Source organism: Miniopterus natalensis, chromosome 2 (assembly GCF_054644295.1).
Source record: "Miniopterus natalensis isolate mMinNat1 chromosome 2, mMinNat1.hap1, whole genome shotgun sequence".
Classification (NCBI taxonomy): Eukaryota; Metazoa; Chordata; class Mammalia; order Chiroptera; family Miniopteridae; genus Miniopterus; species Miniopterus natalensis.
The window spans coordinates 102,247,149-102,269,402 of NC_142082.1; the positions used below are offsets into that span (position 1 = coordinate 102,247,149).

Genomic DNA, 22,254 nt, shown 5'->3' on the forward strand with positions numbered 1-22,254 from the left:
TACATTTTTTAGGGTGAGGAGACTAGGTACCAGAGAGATTAAATGACTTGCCTTAAGCATAACCAACAAGACTGGGGGAGCAGCAGAATCTATCCCATTTCTGAATAGTCTAGTGCTCCCTTCTTAATATATTATTCTGAAAGTAACTTTATGTAGCTAGTTTTTAAATTAATACGTATTACTGCAAGAGTAATAATGATGTTTTATTCAAGAAGAGGTTTTCAGAACCTCTGTCATCACTACACACACACACTCCTAACCACTGAGATAACTAAGTACCAAAAGGAGCTACAGTAGTAACAACAGCCCCTGTGAGCTACACGCTTTTGTGCACTGTTAATGGATCAACACTGGTTCAGTCTCTGCAGAGACTCGGAGCTCAGCCTACTTCAAAATGAAACCAGGTCTCTGAGTCTTGTACAAAACGTTGAAGGCAGAGGGGAGCTTTCCAAGAGGAATAAGGCAGCATTTCTATCTGGCTGATGGGAAACGCTTGCTCTCAACTCACAATGTGGACTCAGGAGGGTACTTTCATGTTTGCTAGAACTCTCTTCTCATGGCTCCCCAGGGCAGGACTCCCTAAAAATCTCTTAAGTACATTCCCGACTCTTTAACCCCACTTTGAGTCTCTTCCCATCAAGTCTATCTCCCCTACTGATGCCAGGGTTAACTTTCTAAAAGACAAAGCTGATCATGTCACTCCCTTGCTTAAACTCTTCCACAGTAACAAAAAAATTATTACAAGACTAGGGGAAAAGAGCAGAACACAAAATGATACAAATCTGTGATTATAACTGCTTTTAAAAAGTGCTCAGAAGGACTAGAACAAAAAAGAGACAGAGATATGGATGAACCTTTCCAAAAATATCTTTGAATGCTTTTGCTATGCTTTATTATCACTAAAATATTATTTCAAGTTTAATTGGTCCCCTCACCAAATGTGAACAAACTCCAAAGTCTTTATGATGGGATGTAAGGCATAAGCTCATTCCCACCAACCCCTGGAGCCCCATTTCCCACTACCTCACACTGCTCCTGCAACGTGTATATTTTCAGTGTTCTATAACTATAGGCTTTTCACAACTGTATCATTGCTATCCCATTATTTCTGCCCCCAAAAGTCCTATTCTTTGTGCTACTTGGAAAAATCTGATTCTTTTTGCCCCTTAATGACACAAATAATACATGAATATATTCTGATTATAAACAGTGCAAACTACGAAGTCACATACAGTTAGAAAAGGCACATTCACCACCCTCACTCCTTCACCACACCCCAAATCCCGCTCCCTTCTCCAGAGGTACAAATTAACCCATTTGCTGGGATCACTTTTTCTACCACTAGAGTGCTCGATCCTAAATGATTATCTCCAAATCTGGCAAAAACACAAGTATACATGGGCATCTCTCTCCTACTTCTATTTGGACGGAGGGGGGGAGGAGGGAATCACATCATTTGCCTTCTGAGTCACTCAGCAGCTGGGCCCAGAACAGAGAAGCCCTGGATGGAAGTTACTGGTCAGCCTACTATTGGGCAAAGAGGAAAAATCTCCCTTCTCTCGCTCTTCATTTTATTCTAGACTTACTGGACTGGCCCAGTTCCAAACTTGGAGCTGAGTATTGGTAGGGAGTAAACAGTTTCTTTGTCAAGGTCTGGCCTAGTATTAGGGGTTAGGGCCAAAGTTCCAGTTCATTAAAAATTAATTTGCTAGGCAGCTCACTGTCTATTGTATGAACGGAAGCAGGTCCTAGGCAAAGCCATACCTACTTCTACTTAAAAATACCTCTGCCTTTCTGCAAATTAAAACCATAATGAGATATTACCTCACACCTGTCAGAATTGCTATCATCAATCATCCACAAACAAGTGCTGTCGAGGGTGTGGAGAAAAGGGAACCCTCCTTGTGCACTGTTGCTGGGAACCCAGACAGGTGCAGCCACTATGGAAAAGTTTAGAGGGTCGGCAAAAAATTAAAAACGGAATTGCCTAATACGACCCAGTGATTCCACATCTGGGTATATATCAGAAGAAACCCAAAACACTAATTCAAAAGAATATGTGCCCCCCTATCTTCATTGCAGCATTATTTACAACAGTCAAGATATGGAAGCAACCTAAGTGCCCAACAATAAATGAGTGGATAAAAATGCTGAGGTGCATATACACAATGGAATATTAGTCATAAAAAGAATAAAATCTGACCATTTGCAACAGCATGGATGGACCTAGAGGGTATTATGCTAAGTCAAATAAGTTGGTGAGAGAAAGACAAATGCCATATAATATCACTTATATGTGGAGTCTAAAGAACAAAATAAGTGAACAAACAAAACTGAGACACATAGATACAGAGAACAGACTGAAGGTTGCCAGAGGGGAGTTGGGGGACTGGGTAAAAGTGGTGAAGGAATTAAGAAGTACAAATTGGTAGTTACAAAATACTCACGGGGATGGAAAGTACAGCATAGGGAATATAGTCAATACTGTAACACTGTAATAACTATATAATACTGTAATACTGTAATAATACTGTAATAACTGTATAATACTGTATAATACTGTAATAACTATGTATGGTGCCAGGTGGGTACTTTAAACATAGGGGGAAACACTTTGTAAAGTAGATGATTGTCTAACCACTATGCTATACACCTGAAACTAGTACAAAATAATACTGAATGCAAACTGCAGTTGAAAAATAAAATTTTAAGTTCTTTTTTAAAAAATACCTCTGCCTTTAAGTGAACTTAAATTAGTTTGGAAATACTTCATAGTCATAAAGAGAATGGTTTCAAGTCTTGTTTTAATAACACTATTTAACAAATGATGGGTGCCCCCTCCTGTTATTTTCCATGGAAGCTTAATCAGTATTAAAGAAAGCTTCAAAAGACTTGACAATTTTTGTTTTAGTACTTAATGCCACACTGAAATAATATTCTATTCCCCAAAAAAGTAAATTTCTTTTTTTCTTTATCAGGAGAATTTGGTACCAGTTTTTAGCTCTAGAGCCAAAGCTTCCAATTATTTGGTGATAAACACATGAAAAAATGAGTAATAACCATAATTTTGGTAAATGGTCTGCAATCTTTCACATATACTATCAAACATAATCACCTTGAAAGAACATACAGAACTTTGCTGGTGATATTTGATGAGGCATCTACTCCATCAAACTATATTTGCTGCTATGAAGATCAGAGGTCCAACATGAATTAAAAGTGGTATAACATCATGGCAACATCTTCAAGTATAGCTATGCTAGGCACAGAAATGATTATAGAACACCATTTAGTGCCCGCTGAACAATGAAATAAATCAATGAGATACTTATTTGAAGTATATCTGTTTGTTTGAAACTATGATATTCCTTATCTTATTGTTTTATTCCTGTCCCCTCCCTCCCCAGCAAAAAACTATACTTGTAATTAAAAAAACATGTCCTTGCTTTGGAGTCTCATGGCTTTTCTTCTTGCTTTCTGTTGTTACACTCAAAACAAACAAACAAACAAACAAACACTCATTGATATTTCTTAAAGCAAGGTTTTAGTACTGCAGAGATGACCATTCTGAGGCTTTCTGTTCTCCAGGATTTGACCCGCTGGCACGCTGAGGAATAGCGCCATTGATGACTCTGGCATACAGCAGGAATGGCACATTGGTTTCATTTAAGGAGCCAACTCTGATTTTTAAAAAGTAGGTATTATAGGGAGCTCTTTCTTGAGAAAAAAACAGAAATTAGGTTGATCAGGCAACTGCCATCATCAATCAGAGGTATCTGACACAGGTGTAGAAGTAGAGAATGGGCTTCATCTATCAAGTTAACTGCAACAACTCTTTATTCTAAGGATGAAAATGGGGTCCTCATACGTTCACTAATGTACTGAGGCAAAATGGAGCCTTTGAATCAATAGGAAAAGCTGATTCTTGATGTGTCTATGAAAAAAAGACAGCAATCTATAAGTAACCTAATTAGTGCTTTTATCCAAGATTTGTTCAGAACTAAACTTTCAGAAACATCAAACACCGTAAACAACACAACCTGGAGGCACACTTTCTAGATACTCAATGACTTTGACTTTGGTTGTTAATCATTTTGTACTATAACACGTACTGAAAAATCTGCATATGTACCTACATATGTACATATACACACATATATGTATACACACACACACATGAGATTCAAATGCTGGCTGCAAAGTCTTAAATAGACAAATATTCAGTAATTTATAAAATTACTAAGGAGTTAAGTTACAGATAGAAATTTTGAAAACAACTGAATGTGGTCTGGAAGATACCTTTATAATAGTTTCCGCTTTTTGTTCAGAGCTCTGAATTTGTATTTTTTTTAACCCATAACACTAAATTTTACTCCAGTATTGCTCCTTAATAACTTTAAGCTAAAGTAGAAATTATCACTCTGTAATAGTTTCTTCCCTTCTATGTAAATATAAACACAGTGTGAATCTATTCACACAATTTTTATTAATGCTTTTGATACTGTAAAAATATAACACATTTTTCCTTTTAGAATATAATACATGGTCTTGTAGGAAAGTTAATATTTTTCAAAGATGATTAATACAATTCACTATACAGCTTTAACCACAGTTTTTTGGTATATTTATTTTTATTTTTTTACAGTTTGATTTCTACTATTTTGTGTCTGCTTGTCCCTTAACATTATAACATTATTTTAACTTACCACAATTATGTGACTACAAAATAAATTTGCTATGTGTCATGATTTGCTCAAATATTTTCTAGTTGTTAGGCATACAAATTTTTTTCAATTTATCATTATTATCAATAATGCTCAGATGACTTTTTCACCATTTTATAATCTCCTTAAAAGAGTTTACTAAAAAGCCCTGTCGGGTGGCTGAGTTGGTTGGAGCATCATCCCGTACACCAAAAGGTTGCAGGTTTGATTCCTGGTCAGGGCACAAACCTAAGTTGTGGATTTGATCCCTGGTCGGTATGCATAAGGAAGGTGCCTGATCCGTGTTTCTCTCTCTTCCTTCCTCTCTCTCTAAAAATCAGTAACAAAAACATATTCTTGGGTGAGGATTAAAAAAATAAGTGATGTATCATAAGGAATGAATACTTTTAAGTTGTTGATGATAATTCTTACTTTCCAGGTTGTAATTTATGTCACAGCAGCTAGCATTCATTCATTCAACATACTGAGGGCATACCATGTACTGTCCTTGGCCTGTGATAGTGGTTAACAAAATAGACATGGTCCCTGTCACACAAAACAGCTAGATATCAGAAAAAAATAGACACATAAAATATTATAAAGCATAATAAATGCTATAAAACAGGATCTCATTAGAGAGAATCGCGACCCTGCTTTGATCTGGTGGTGATGAAAGGAAAAACGGAGGTACTATTTTTTTTAAAAAAAATTATCTTTATTGTTCAAAGTATTGGAGATGTCTCTTCCCCCCCCCCCCCCCATTGACCGCCTCCACCCCACTCCCAACCCCTCCCCAGGCCTTCACCACACTATTGTCTGTGTCCATAGGTTATGCATATAATTTCTTTTGTTAATCCCTTCCAGACCCCCCCCACCCCCCCAGCCTGGAAATATGTCTGTTACATGCTTCCATGTCTTTGGGTCTATTTTGTTTGTCAGTTTATTTTGTTCATTAACTTCTTAAAGAAGACCCTTCAACATTTCATGTAATACTGGTCTGGTGGTGATGAACTCCTTTGGCTTTTTCTTGTCTGTAAAGCTCTTCATCTGACCTTCAGTTCTAAATGATAGCTTTGCTGGGTAGAGTAATCTTGGTTGTAGGTCTTTGCTTTTCAACACTTTGAATTTTCATTTAATTCTGGCCTGTAAAGTTTCTATTGAGAAATCAACTGACAGTTGGGTGGGTGCTCCCTTGTATGTAACTAGTTGTTTTTCTCTTGCTGTTTTTAAGATTCTCTCTTTTTTTTAAAATATATCTTTATTGATTTCAGAGAGAGGAAAGGAGAGGGAGAGAGAGAGAGAAACATCAATGATGAGTCATTGATCAAGCCCACAACCCGGGCATGTGCCCTGACTGGGAATCGAACCCCGATCGCCTGGATCCTAGGTCGACGATCAACCGCTGAGCCATGCCTGGCCGGGCAAGATTCTCTCTTTATCCTTACCTTTTAACAACTTAATTATGACGTGTCTTGGTGTGGGCTTCTTTGGGTTCATCTTGTTTGAGATGCTCTGTGCTTCTTGGACTTGTCTGTTTCTTTCACCAGGTAGGGTAAGTTTTGTGTCATTTTTTTCACATAGGTCTTCAATTTCTTGCTCCCTCTCTTCTCCTTCTGCACCCCGATGACGCAAATGTTGGTACACCTAAGTTGTCCCAGAGGTTCTTTACCATATCTTCATATTTTTAGATTCTTTTTGCTCTTCTGATTGGGTGTTTTTGGCTTTCTCATATTCCAAATTACTAATTTGATTCTCGGTGTCCGACTCTACTGTTGATTCCCTGAAAATTATTCATTTCAGTTAGTGTAGCCTTCATTTCTGACTGGTCCTTTTGCATGTCATTGATGTTCTCACTAATTTCCTTGAAATTCTCACTAAGTCTCTTGAAATTTTCATTAAGCTCCTGGAATATCCTTATAACCATTGTTTTGAACTCTGTACCTAGTAGTTTGCTTGCTTCCATTTCATTTAATTCTTTTTCTGAAGATTTCTTCTGTTCTTTCACTTGTGACATATTTCTTTGTCTCTGCATTTTGGCTGCTTCCTTGTGTTTGTTTCTATGTATTAGGGAGAGCTGCTATGTCTCCTGGAATTGATAGAGTGGCTTGGTGTAGTAAGTGTCCTGTAGGGTCCAGTGGCTCAGCCTCCCCAGTCACCTGAGCTGGGTACTCTAGGTGCTCCCATGTGGGCTGTATGCACTGTCCTGTTGTAGTTGAGCCTTGATTGCTGTTGGCGTCACTGGAAGGAATTGAGCCCCAGGCAAATGTGAGGACCAGCTGCAACTACAGGAAAGAACTGCTGTGCAGGAGACATGCTTATGGAGGAGGATTTACTTTAGTGGGACTTTGGTGATCACTGAGTCTGCCCCATGAGTTTGTCATTCGTGGATGTGGTATGGTGTAATCTGGTGTCAAAGCTAACCACTGGGTACACTGTCTCTGGGGCCTCCTGGGAGATGCAAAGTCCGTCTCTGCCTGTGCCCTGCCCAGGGCCACCCAGCATGAGCTACACAGCAATTTGTAGATGGCTACTACTTGTGTTGGGCTTGGGGGGTGCCCAGGAGAGGTTAAACTATGAACCAAGAAGGCTGCCACTAGTGCTGGGCCAGAGGCCACTTATTGAAAGGTATGGGAGCACACTGAGGCCAGCTGCTGCTTGTTCGACAGATTTTAGGGAAGTCCAAAGCATGAGGGAAGAGGCCAATTGTATGGGAAAGCCACTGGAAATGGCTTGGATGAGCCTGCAAGTACGAAGAGGCAGAGTCTCAGGGAATTACCAGGGTAGGGAGAAAAGTGAGAACCAGGTTGATGGAGACTCAGATGTGGCACCTGCCTGCTGGCTCTGTGGGGGGCAGGGCTCATCAAAGGAACAAGAGCTTCCGCCAGCTCTTCTGTCTGGGAGAAAGCTGTCCCTCCAGCTCACACCCTGATCCCAGGAAAGTTAGTTCCTCCCTGAATGTCCCAGGCTCCTCTCAAGCTGCTGCCCAGCACTGGAGTGCAAAGGGCATGAATATGAGTAAGTCCACATGCCAGCCCTTTAAGAGGAGCTTCCTGGGTCTCCAGCAGCCTCTGTGTCCCTCAGCCACAATCTCCATTGGTTTTTACAGCCAGAAGTTGTGGGGACGTCTCTTCCTGGTACTGGAACCCTGGGCTGGGGGGCCTGATGTGGGGCAGGGACTCCTTGCTCCTCCGGGAGACCTCCACAGCCAAGATATCCCTACCAGTTTTAAACCACGGCACCTGGGTATGGGGCCAGCCAATTCCACGGATCTCTGCCCCTCCTACAGTCTGGATGTGCTTCTTTATATTCCTAGTTGTGGGACTTCTGTTCAGCTAGATTTCAGGTGCTTCTGAATGATGGCTTTTCTGTATTTTAGTTGTAATTTTGATGTGACTGTGAGAGGCAGGAGGATCATGTTTACCTACTGGGGGGCACTACTCTGGAGAGAGTGGTGGGGGAAGCCCTTTTGAGGTGATATTTAAGCTAGGACCTGAAGGATAAAGAGGAACTCCTCAGAAGAAAGGATTACTTACGTATGTGTTATGTAAGTGGGTGAGTTCAGGAATACTTTTCAGACAGAAGGAAAAACAAGGAGGCTCTGAATAAAGTGGGAAATAGCTTGGTTTATTCAAGAAGGCATTCGTAGGCAGAGCATGATATGCAGGGATACACTGGCAGGAAATGTGGTTACTAAGATAGATGAGGGCCAGATAATGCAGGGGCTACTTTGCATATAAAATGTTCTTTTTATCTCTAAAATGAAATTTCAATAAAAACTTTTAAGCAGGGAAGTGACAATTTGACAACAGCAAGATGAATATTAGTTATATACCAGGTCCACTACACAGATTAATTCACTTTGTCCTTACAAGAATTATGAGTAGGTATTATTACAATTTATACATAAGATGACCACAGCTAGAAAGACCTCAGCTGAACTGAATTAGTTCACATTAACCACTTCACATAGGTTCATCATTAGTAAAACCAGGGTTCAAATGCAGGCCGAGTCCATCGTCTTAACTGCTATACTACACTGCCAGTGCACAATTAAGTGTTATCACTTAATAAGAAGAAATGGCACCCTGGCTGGTGTTGCTCAGTGGTTAGAGCGTCAGCTGGAGCACTGAGGGTCACTGTTTGATTCCCGGATTCCCAGTCAAGGGCACGTTCCTGGGCTGCAGGTTCAATCCCAAGCCCCGGTTGGGCTCATGTTGGAGGCAACCAGTCAATGTGCCTCTCACATCGATGTCTGTCTTTCTGTCTCTGTCTCTCTCCCCTTGCCCTTTCCACTCTCTCTAAAAAGCAATGAAAAAAATTGTCAGATGAGAATTTAAAAAAAAAAAAAAAAAAGAGCAAATGGCATCTCCTTAATATCATTGCATTACTTTGCTAATAAAATTGGACTTGTTAAAAATGTTTATAACAACAATGTAGGTCTATGCATATGTATATTGAGTGAATTTATTGTTTATATCACTTTGCTCTGACTTTTGGTTAGTCTTAGTGTTTTTCTTAACTTATATGAATCTGTTATTATTCCCTTTTTTAATATATTCCAAGTTTTCCTGTTTGTTTTTTATTTGCTTTTCAAACAATTAGTTTAAAAGTATATCTTTCTGCCTACTTGTATGATTTCAAAAAATTGTGACATTGGGATGTGTTTTGCAATCTGCTGTGAATGTAAACATTTAACTCAAGTATCTTAAATGGCAAATTTTTCAATCGATAGTGTTTAATAGTTAAGAAAATATAATTCTTTTATTTCTGGTTCATTTTATTGTGTTCTGAGAAATTAATGTGGAATTTATGCATTAGTGAACACTTGCTATGTATATCCTTGTCTTCTAGCACACACAGATTTTTCTAAACATGCAATTCCATAATTTTTGCTCATTCTTTATTTTAAAAACTGTCAAAATCTGACAGAAAAACTCAAGGGACATAATTACATATTTGTATTTCTTTTTGTACAATTGACAAATTGAACAAACTGTAAGTTCTTTGGTGTACTGTCCTGCTGTTATAAATGTTTCAATCTTTTGAAATAAAATATACTTTAATACTACAATAACTTTTTTGTCTATAGTTGAACAGACACAGACTTTAGACCAACAGTTCTCAACTTTTCTCTTCCCTTAAACATTTGAGAAATATAACAGATTTCTTCAGAAGATAAGAATAGTTAAGAGTTAATAAAGAGGCTGAAAAATAATCACGAATATCATTAGCTATTACTGTGGGTCCTTAATCTTCATTTCCTCATTCATAAAATATGGATATAAATGACAACCTAGTGTTCTTGCTTAGATGCGACTAATGCACATAAAAGGCTTAATATAATGCTTGGTATATAAACAGTTATAAAATTTTATAATTATAATTACAAAAGCAGATAACACTATCATCTTTTAACAGTGATTCACTATTGCAGTGACTCTTTAGAAAAACTTCCTGGAGAAGAGGGTGCCCAGGCATGATTGACAATGCTCCCCAAAGGGTTTTTCTACACCACATGATGACCCTGGTTGCTTCTGATCATTTTCTAGCTTTTAGTCATTTATACCTTTCACAGATTAAAGAATTTTATTATTAACAGTAATTTTTTTAAAATTAAATAAAAAGATATGTTCTTGTCAAAAATGAAAATATAGAAAACAATAAAGAAAGTGAAATTTACCTGCAATCTCATCTTACAAACATTTTGGTGGACATAATTTCAGCTTTCTCTAAATCGATATTATTTACATTTATTAAAAATCTCTTATAAAGGCTCTTTTGATTCCTGTATTTGTTCCTTCAACAATAAACAAATAATAAATGCATCGTAACCACTGCATTTATCCTATTTTATTTAACCTCCCCTATCACAGTTATTTCGGTTACATTTGGACCAGAAGAGTTCCAGAACATTGTTAAATAATAGTAGCAATAGAAGGTTAGAATGATAATAGCTGTACAATCATGCACTGCTTAACAAGTATACGTTCTGAGAAATGCACCACCACGCAATTTGGTCATTGTGGGAACATCAGAGTGCTCTTACGCAAACCTAGATGGTACAGCCTACTACACACCTAGGTTATATGTGGTACACCCTACTGCTCCTAGGCTACACACCTGCACAGAATATTACTGTGCTGAATACTGTAGGCAATTATAACATAATGGTAAGTCTTTGTGTATCTAAACATATCTAAACATAAAAAAGGTACAGTCAAACTATGGTATAAAGGATTAAAAATGATATACCTGTATAGCCCTTACCATGAATGGAGCTTGCAGGACTGGAATTTGCTCTGGGTGAGTTAGTCAGTGGTGAATCAATGGGAAGCCTGGGACATAACTGTAGACTACTGTAGACTTTACAAACACTGCACACTTAGGCTACACTCAATTTATAAAACAACATGAGATTAAACGAAGCACACAAGAAAGTGAAGCAACCAAGAGGCATGGTAAATACCATGCATGAGGCTATTGCTAGTGTAACAACACAACATACTGTTTTACAGCAACAATTTTTTAAGTAAAAAGAGTACACTCTAAACAATAAAAATACAGTACAGTAAATACATAAACCAGTAATACATTCATTGTTTAATTATAAAGTATTGTGTACTGTGCATAATTGTATAGACTATGCTTTTATGACACGCAGTGTTTACACCAGTATCACCACAAACACGAGAAATGCGTTGTGCTATGACATTACAATGGCTGTGACATCACTAAGCAATAGGAATTTTTCAGCTCCAGTATAATCTTATGGGACACCAACACATATGGTCTATCATTAACTAAAATGTTGTTATGTGGGTACATAATTGTATATACTTTCCATGCTTGGACTTTTCCTTCTTAATTTTATTAAGAATTTCAATCAGAAATGAAAATTAAATTTTGTCAAATACTGAATACTGAATTTTGCAAAAGTTTTACAGTTACAACTATTGACATAACCATAGCGTTACTCTCTTAGCACTACTGATATGGTGAATTCCGTTAACACATTGCCAAATACTGAATCCTCCTCACATGCTTCAAACAAGCTTCATTTACTGAAGGCACAGTATTCTTTTAATATCCCACTGGATCCTATTTGCTAGCACTTTGTTTAAGATATATTCACAATATTTACATGTGACACTGGTCCAGGGTTATATATGCATTATCTTTATCAGGTTTGTTACAGTGTTATGCTTCCTTCCTACAAAGTCATTAAGGAAACTTTATTTTGCACTAACTACTCTAGAACAGTTTATATAATGTAGGACGATCTGTTACTTGAGGGTTGAAGCAACTGTGAAAGCATTTGCATATGTTATACTTTTCAAAGGTAGCCCTGTGACAAATGTCTTTATTTCTTCTATAGTTACTGGTCTACTTAGCTTTTCTACCTCTTCTAGGGCCAATTAGAGTAATTTGTATTTTATTTCTAAATGCTTATTTAGTCTAGGGTTTTGTAGAATGCCAGAATAGTTGAATAACCACTAAAGGAAATTAACCCTTTGCGGTCGTTTGTCTACTCTCAGCCACAAAAGCTTTTTTACCTTTCCGGTCGTATGTCTGCTCTCAGCCACCACAACAAGGAACCGTATGAATCTTAACTCTATTCATTCATGTATCAGTTCATAATTTCTCTGAAAGCTCTTAATTCCAACCAGTATGACACCCATGTCCAAATTTAATACAACCGCAAAGGGTTAAATGGTAGTCAAAAATCATCCATCCCCACTTCAATACACCAGAATCAGAGTTGTGCAGATGAGTTTTACCAACCTTTCAAAAATAATACCTATATTATACAAACTATTCCAGAGACTAAAATCATTTTCTGAAGCTATTATAACCATAAAAAAAAAAAGAACAAAGACAGTATACAAACAGAAGATTAATAACCATTTCACTTGTGAATATAGGTGGAATAAAACATTAGCAAAGGGAATCCAACAGTGACTGGGGAAAAAAAAAAGTCAAAACCAAGTAGTACTGATCCCATTAATGCAAGATGGTTCAACTTGAAAAACAAAATAAAACCTTATGTTACCACATTATCAGATTAAAGGAAATAACCATATGACCATCTAAAGAGACACAGAAAAAGCATTTAATAAACTTCACTCTTGATTCAGAAACAATTAATTAGATATAGAGGGAACATCTTTAACCTGATAAAAGGTATCCACCAAAACCCCAGAAGAAATAGCATATGTAATGGTGAAACTTAAGAATTCTTATTAAAGACAGAAATAATAGTCTCCTCAGTTACTTGCCACTGTACTAGTAAATATGTACTAGCAATTTTTGATTACCAAATGACAAGAAAAATGCATTTCATAGATTCCAATATTCACTTTCTCTTTAAATTTTAACATTTCTGTAATTGGGTTATATGTCTTATAACCTCTGTGGTGTGATAGTCAAATTGGCAGCCTGTTTTCTTTCTTAGTGATACATAAAACAATGTTGCAGTTTTCAGCTTTCCAGTCTTTGCAATAAAAAGACATAATATGTTACATTTGGGATAGATTTTGAGTGTATCAGTCTCACAGGTGGGAAACTATTGAGAAATTTTAGGTAGGGGAATGGCATGATTGATTTACTTTTTAGAGGGATCTTTCTGATTTCTATATAGATATTAGATCATAAAAATATAAGACTACAAATCAGGAAGATCACTTGGGAGTTTTGTACTAATCCAGATGGCCTGGATTAAAACAATAGTGACAGAAATGATGAGAAGAAAACCTCAAGGTAATAGAGTCCAAAAAAATTCAACAATGTAAACTGAGGGGTGGAGGTGGCTGGAGAGATTATTGTAGGGTAAACAGAAATTAATGAAAAGAACAAGGTGAGCCTGTACAACTAGCAGTCCTGGAAGTCCACCTGCAAAAGCCAAAGCCATGTCCTGGCAGCAAAGAATTTTGGAATCTTGCTGTTAGTTGGCACCTGATTTATTCGATTGATCCAGGGATACCGAGCTAGAACTGTAAAATCTCTGCCAAATTTGCCCTTCCCTTCATGGTTTACACTCCCCGAAGCTTCTCCCTGAAAAGCAGCACTACAGTTTATTCTTCTTTGAGAGAAGACACTGGTCAGACACTTGGTAGCGCTATATTCAAATATGAGTTCCAGGAGGGTCTTACTGTAATTTGATCTGAGATCTGTGTTGAAGGTAGAGCTGACAAGAATCCATTCATTCATTCAATGTTTTTATTATACATACAATATTCTTCTGGGTACTGATGATATAGCAATAAATAAAATGAATAAAGTTCTTTCCCCTAAGGCAACTTGATGGTGGAAGTAAAGTGCACTTAGTGAATATTTATTGTGTGCCAGACACAGTCCTAATACTTTAGATGAATCTCTATCGAAAAGACAAAAATATAGGTATGGCCCATTTTACATATAAGGAAAGTAACACAGAGAGGTAATCTTTCCAAAGGTTACATATTTAAGTGGTGGAACTAAGATTCAAACAAATCTCAGGTGCACTAAAATAGGGGCTTAATTTCTCCTTTAGCTCATGATGGCAGCAAGTGATTACTCAGGGATAGGAAACAGGCCCCAATCGCTCCCTACTATTCTCAACTCTTTTTTATTTTTCTTCCTAACTTTTCCTTTTGTTGTTCTTCACTTCTTCCTACTTTTCACCTACTCCCTTTTACTTTCAGATTCCCCTCTTCACCACGGAGTCCCAGACAACATCTGATATTACCGCCTTGTGTTAATCAAAGGAAAGACAATAAAAGAGAAGATCAATGAAAAGAGAGGGGGCATAGGATGAATGTCATGAATTCCAACTTTGTTACCCAACCTTCTAAGGCTTACAACTGTGTAACAACAAGTCCATCCTAATAAGACAGCTGCTAGCCACTGCCGGAGGAGACGGGCAATAGCAGATGATTATCTCCTGCGGATATCACCGAAAATTAATTACCACATCATGCAAGGATGGGGATGGTCAGGTGACTTCTAAGGTACCTTCCAACTTTATGGTCTATTAGTCTATGAAATCAGGGAAAAATACCATCTTTACTTCAAATGGTATAAGATGTTTATATAAACAGATTTTCAATGAGTTAAAAAATTAGCAGCCTATGTTTACCTTTTGTATTTTTGTTAAATAGGCATCTTAAACCATACTAACCTGAATTACAAGCATATCTGTGATTTGAAAACACTGCAAATTCAGAGAGTTGAAACTAATCTTAGATTCAGTCATCTATTTTAGAACAGAAAGTTAGGGATCCTCAGATTATACACTATTTAGAGTATTGTATCTATGGCATGATGTAAATCTGAAGGCAAATTATATATAAATTAAATAATTAAACACTGACATAGGTAATTATGATGAAGTGATACTGCATAAAGGAACAGGAGAATCCAGCTGTCCTGAGGGTAGGAAACTTTAATAAATAAATACTTTTTCAATAGTTAATTCAATAACTATTGCTCATTAACAGCTAGTTGTGCCTGAGAAAATATACCTTTAGTAAATACAAATTAAAATTTCTGTGTTGATTAGAAAAACATTTATAAAAATCTACATGAAACCTGAACTTTCATGTTGAACTGTGAAATACAGCCAGCTGCTGGTGCTTATTTCTGAGGGAAGACTTACTTTCACCCCCTTCTTTGATCACTTCTCATTTGCTTCTATCCAGTAAAGTGATATGGTTGCCAAATAGAAAAGGACTTAATGAAAGAGATGTGGCCATGGGCACCAATGACTTAAAACAGGCTTAGATAACTTTAGCTGAGGTCAGAGAAAACCATATCTAATATATTCTATCTTTAAATATTAAATTACTCTGGCAAATGTTCAGAAATCTGGAATATTATATAATACTCTCAGGCCTGAGTTTATTATTAAAAAGTTGGACTGAAATATTAATTTATATTCTTTTTCAGAGTATAATTTAGAGAATTCTAAAATCTTTTTTAAAAAAATCCATTTCTTAGTATTCAGACTAGACAGTGTATTCTCTTTTGCTAATGTAAAGATTTATAGGCCAAAAGAAAGAGAGTGTGAGGGAGTATTCAACATTAATATCATAAATAAGGTAATAGCTTTTATCAAATGTAGGCAGAAGCTGGTGAATTCGTCTCCAATAATATGATTCAAAAGTCCCTTAAACGAAGCCACCCCAAATCTGTCCTGTTCTATTATTAGAAACACCCTGCTCTGGATGATAGTAAATTTTGTTTATAAAAATGGAAGCAGTTATGCAAATCATATAATGATGTATCACATCAATTATGTTTAAAACAGAGAAAAGATATATCTGACTTAGAACTCAGATAATCCTCTACTTTTGGTTAATTTTCAGGATCACCCAAAATATTACCTAGTTAGAAAAAAAAAAAAAAAAAAACTTGATGAGATTATTACAATAACCATTCTTGATTGGTGAGAAATCTGGCTAAAAATATTCTAGCAATGTGCTGATAAAGTGTCTGAAAGACTCATTCAGAATCTAAGGAAAAGTAGACTAGAAGCAATATGCAAACCAAATAGCATAATATTTTTATTATCAACTTGTAATCTACCCATATAAACATGTATGATATTTGCAGTTGTGCTATTTAGTAAAATTAACTGGGCCACTTTTTTGTTATTTACAAATAATAGAGCACAGTCCATTGTGTATGCCCAATATCACTATCGAAATTAAGCAAATGTAGCATTTATCCAGCAACTAAGTGGACTGTTTGCAATCAGATACTGTCAAGAAGGAAAACTACCCAACTGGTCATTTAAGTAAACATACTCTAGAATAACCACAATATTCATAATGTGAACAAAATTACTGCAAATCTCATTTAAGCTTGCCTTAGCCAGTCATTATCAATAAAACCTATGTTTTATTCTCAAGCCTAAATTTTATGGATACAATCTTATGCTTTACTAGCTACACAATTAAACAAGAAAATTAGAGTATATCCCAGGAGTTCCCAATAAATGAAGCAAATCACAAGTAATAAGCAATGATTAAACCTGATAATTACAAAGCATTTTTCTTCCATGCAGCTGTGTTTTAAAGAAACATGCTTAATATGTTCCTAACACTTCAAAGAAGCTAAAGCACAGAGAAAGGGCAAAACAGTGAGAACAGAGGCCAAGCATGCAGGTTCCTTTTTTCCCAACTGCTCAACTACTTTGTGGCTTTATCTCTTTTAGGATATGGATATTCTTAGGTCGTTTCTGCTTGCTTTTTTGTTTGTTTCCTCCCCCCGCCCAAAAGAATTTACTGGACCTTTTTTAAAGATAGAAGGTGTATTCATGACTTTTTATTTTTAATAGCAAACATCCTTTAAAATAAAATACACTAAACCATATTGAATATTATGTGTAAACTTTAATAACAGACTAGACATTTTCCTCAGTTTTTTAATATATATATTTTTATTGCTGACAGTATCACAGATGTCTCCAATTTCCCCCACTTTGTTCCCCTCCATCCTGCCCCTGCCCCACTAGTGTCTGTGTCCACAGCTACATATAATATGTATGTAAGTTCTTTGGTGAATCTCTTCCTGTCTCCCCCTCAATTCCCCTTCCCTCTGAGATCTGTCAGTCTGTTAAACATTTATTTTTATGATTATAACAATAATATATGTTAACGTCAAACTCTCCAGATAATTTAGGAAAGTATTACAGGAAGAAAATGGAGTTTGCCTGAAATTCTCCCATCCATATATGAGCCCTATTTAGAAAAATATATTCCGTGAAAGGCTTTATTCAAAATGATTTTATAATCAATGTCAAGAAGACCTCATAAAACAATAAACTACTTCTAATACTAAGTATTTTTTTACAGATTTGACTAAGTTTTTCCCTTGATGTTCTCTTTTCCTAACAATATCAAATATCATTTGGGAAAGAGTCTAGTGCACTGGCTTTCAAGCTGCTTTGAACACAATCCACAGGAAGAAAATAATTTAATATTACATGACTATATTCACATATAAACATATGTAATTAAACAGAAGTTTCATAAAACAACAATTGCCCTTAATACATACAATGCACTCTGATATTTTCTCTATAAATAAATAAATAAATAAATAAATAAATAAATAAATAAATAAATAAATAAATAAAAGTCTGGTTATGTAGTGTGATTTTCTGACTTACTTATAGCTTACAATCTGCAATTTAAAAATCACTGACCTAAAGAAAAAATCCCTAAATTTAGTGGTCCAGCGTGGTTAGATTTCTCCAAGTAACCAGAATGAAAGTAATTTAACCTCTCTGTTGCTCAGTTTTTCCACATACTAGTTGTAGAGTCCAGTGGACAGTAAGGAAGTGCACCACAAACAAAGAAAACCCATATAATCATGAGAAAGCATTGGTATTAGTAAGCAAAACTAGTAAACAAGGCAATCTTTCACACAAATATAAAGAATCAGATACAAAATACCCCAATAATTCATCAATACATAATAAAATAACATGCCTTGACAAACAGGCCCTATGAAATGAAGTTTAGTCAATGGCTCACTCTGAGAGTCCAATCTTATTTAATTTAACGGTTGCTAGGAAACCAAAACATCCTTCACCAAGGACAGCTAAAGCCCTACCAAGTGATTCCAAGCTACCCAGTATAATTAAAATAAACTGCAGGGCAGCAGCACTATCATATTTAAGAAAATAAGTCAGATTAAAGGTTTGAAATAGCTCCAGCATCTTTTAAATATGTTTAGAAGTTGCCTCCAATCAGCCTAATAGACTTCAAACCTTTCCTTATTTTGAGTCGCTTAAACACCTTTATTTGAAGTTTTCATTAAGATTCACACTTAGTTCCTCTTTATAACACCAGGTAAAAATTCTTCATAGTCCTTAACCCAACATTCCTATTTTATATAAGCAGGGGAAACCTGAAATAGCTTGTCCCACATTACTTCAACTGGGACCTCTGTTTACTCATTTATATGGGATGGTAATTTTATGTGTCAACTTGGCTATGTCACGGTGCCCAGATATTTGGTCAAACATTATTCTGGATGCTTCTGTGAAGGAGTTCTTGGATAAGATTAACATTTAAACTGGACTCTGAGTAAAGCTGAGTACCCTCAGTAATGTGGGTGGACCTCATACAGTCAGTTGAAAAGCTAAAAAAGAAAAAGGCTGACCTCCCCTGAGCAAGAAGGAATTCTGCCAGGAGACTGCCACTGAACTCAATCACAGCTCTTCCTTTGGGTCTCTGGCCTGCTGGCCCACCAAACTTATACATAGATATTAATTTTCTAAAACTAAAAAGTTCAGTTTGGATTCTTAAATTATCTCTCAAAAATAAATATTGTGTGTTTCCTTTCCGACTCATTTTTCTTAAAACATCCACACATATGCACTTATTACCACCTTCAGCCCAACAAGGGTTCCAGAATTATTAAATCTCTATTTCATACCATCAAGTATGACAGACCCCAATTACTGATCTGCTGCTACGTGATGATTAACAGAGACAAAAATCTTTATTTACTAAATAGAATTGCTAATTTTTAAAGTTCAACTTCACATATCAAACAAAAAACTTCATAACTCTACCATCTCAGACCAATATTTCTATTAATAATGAAGTCAATTTTATTAAACAAAAGCTTCAATAACATTTTGGGATATCATTTTAAAATGGTGTTTTTAGGGAGACTGTACCAATTCAAATTAGTATGAAGTTTCTTGTGGCAAGTCAGAAATTCAACCAACTGGTTTAATTCGTAACATCAGAAACCTATGTAGATATGTTAAGGTCAGTATTGCTACATTTCATCTAAACCAGACTGAAAAAAAGCAAAGAATATTATTAATTATATTTGTTCTTATAGGGTAAATTTCATCTGTAAATAACAGGTATTTGAGGAGGGTATAAAAAACTGTTTTACATTTTCTGAAGAATATTCTTCAGAGCAGATACTTTATTACTAAATATATTAATATCTCAATGTAGCTATAGTTGAAAAATTATATAACATCAAAACACCAAAACTTAATTCTCAGTTGGAGGGATGGTTGGCACATTTTTAAAAACCATGAAAATGAATCTTTCCTTTAGGAACAAAGGAAAAATTCAAGAGTCAGGCAGCTGACCCAGGAAGATGCACATTAGGGGCAGAGGGATCACTTGACACCATGGTTTAGCCTGCGACACACAGAGGGGGTTCAGAAAGGGTTAGATGGTAAGAAGTCACGCACAGACAGCACAGGAAATCTCACTTCAAATAGGGAAATCAAAGGAGGTAGCAGTAGACAAACAATATATTACAGTTTGGAGAATATTTTGGAACAAAGAGATTACTAAACAGCAGTAGGATTATCAAGAGGGGTAGAGGACTGGGAGTGGTTTGTCTCAGCTGAAAAGAAATATTTTATCACTGATATTGTCCAGAATTGCCAGCACGTGTTGACTAACTACTGTTAGTCTGTTTCATTATTATTTCAGAATCATCTACAGATAGTACACGCCCCTGTCGCCTGCACCTTGAGTGCACTCTTCCCATCACGCCCAACTCTTGGTACAGCATTAACAACAGATGACTGAAATGACCTGTTTTACACTATTCCTGTGTCAAAGAGAACTTGTTTAAGCCACATCAACAGAAAGCTTTACCAAAAGAGAGTAAAAGAAATTAGACTTCATAATTATTTTACTACTATAGTTAAAACTACTGTAAGTGGTTCAAGTATATTATCCATTAACATAAAAACTTAAAGACTGGTTTAAAAATCAGTTTGTGTTCATCTAATAAACATACATATTTCAATAATGAATATATAGTTTACAATAAAATGTAACATTATCTTAGCATAATTAACTCCATAGGGGGAAAATGCCCTTTACCCCAGATTTTATTCTTTTAGAGATCATAAAAAAAGTCAGTAGCTCAAAAGTAGTAAGTTTTTCCCTATGTTGACTCCATCCACTAAAAGCTGAAATTTTCAGCTTCATAAAGACTACAAGAATTTCTCATTTCTGTTCTATAAATCCATTACTTGTAAATAAATGATTCTAATTCTAATAAATATAAACGTTGCATGAGGAAAAAAGTTCTCTTAACCAAATTTCTGATGTGTTATTAGTATTAGTCTAATGATTTCTAGGTATGAGAACTGGGGAACAAACTAACTACCATCATGTATTTCCCGGAGATTTACTGAAGATGAAATATGATACTGCAACCCCTGACCTGAAGGCCAGAGGCTGAATGCGTTAACACAGAGCGGCTTGGAAAGAATATCTGCGGAGGGGCAGATCAGCTTCACCTCAAAATCTACAGGGGGTTTTCCTACACACGAGTTGAGACCAAACCATTGTTTCCAGCACTGTGCTTGTAACTATTTGAAATGAAGGCACTGTTATAAACCTTACTATAGTTACTATCTTCACAAAGAACAACAAAAGCACAACAATGATTTACGCAATAAGGGGAATTTGAGGTTTAAATAATTTACATCTATTAAGATTTAATAAACAATGTACAATTTAATGAACAATTTCATGTTAGATGGGTAAGGCATAAACTATTCTGCCATGTAAAATAAAATTTAAAAAAAGCCAATTTCTGAAGTTTCTAAATTCTTAAAATTTAAGCATGGCAAGGTTCTCAATGTACTTAATTTTGATTAATAAAGGCTTCGTGGCCATAAAACTGCTACTAATATAGTGGATTAACAGGTAACTTAGCAAGCAGTAGGCTCCAAGTCTTATTTTCAAGTTATTCATAAATATATCAATTTCTAGAGTTTGCCTAGCATCTAACAATCAATGTAAAGCAAGCCAATGCTTTACTTACAGACTTAGGAAAAAACAAAAGCTTAGGAAAACAAATGAGCCCTCTTTCACCTCTTCAGTAGATGACAGCTAGCATATGTCAGAGAAGCAGGACACATTATATAAAAAGCTCAAGGCGAGGCTATGTTGGGACTGTAGCATTCCTGCTCCCTCTTATAAGGTTTTCAGGCCTATATAGCACCGATATCTAGACACAACTGGAAAATAATCCAAATATAAATGCATCTTTCTTGCTTAAACCTGACTACATATCAACTTACCAAATCCCTGTGCAACACCCAGTTAGCATGCAGGTAGTGAATCCCATCCAGGATCTGATACAATAGTGACTTCACCATTCCCCGAGGTAACTGAACTGGCTTCTTATTTGCTTTAGAAGCTCTGTGAAACTTGATTATATGCTGGGGGGAAAAAGAAAAACATCACCAGACACTTAAAAAAGAAAAGAGAGAAAGATAACTTGATGTATAATATTTTCCTAACAGAAAAAGAAACACTTAGGGATTCCCAAAGTAACTGAAAATATAATTTCACATTCTGCTGAATAACAAATAACTTATAAACTTCCTAATTACTGCAGCTAAAATTTCATTTCCTAAGCATATAATAGTGTCTCACAAAATAAATGATTACAAAGAGTAGTAGGAAATAATGTGATTTTATTTTAAAGTATAATTAAAAATTACTTTTAGAGTATATTTAACCCTTGTTTATCTGGTGGAAAAATTTCCAGAACAGAATCTGTG

The 22,254-nt window shown here is 36.0% G+C and overlaps 1 protein-coding gene across 6 annotated transcripts in view; it reads right to left on the bottom strand.

Moving 5' to 3' along the window:
• The window catches only part of CDK8 (cyclin dependent kinase 8), a 124,885-nt gene that overhangs the window by 21,192 nt on the left and 81,439 nt on the right, over positions 1-22,254 (bottom strand). For 4 of the 6 annotated variants that reach the window (XM_016224855.2, XM_016224854.2, XM_087814448.1 and 1 more), the window contains one exon: positions 21,769-21,909. In XM_016224855.2, the coding sequence (XP_016080341.1) occupies positions 21,769-21,909 (141 nt within the window). Of the gene's footprint in view, positions 1-3,115; positions 3,342-21,768; positions 21,910-22,254 lie in introns of those variants that run through there. The other 2 variants (XM_087814447.1, XM_087814446.1) reach the window with 2 other exon arrangements.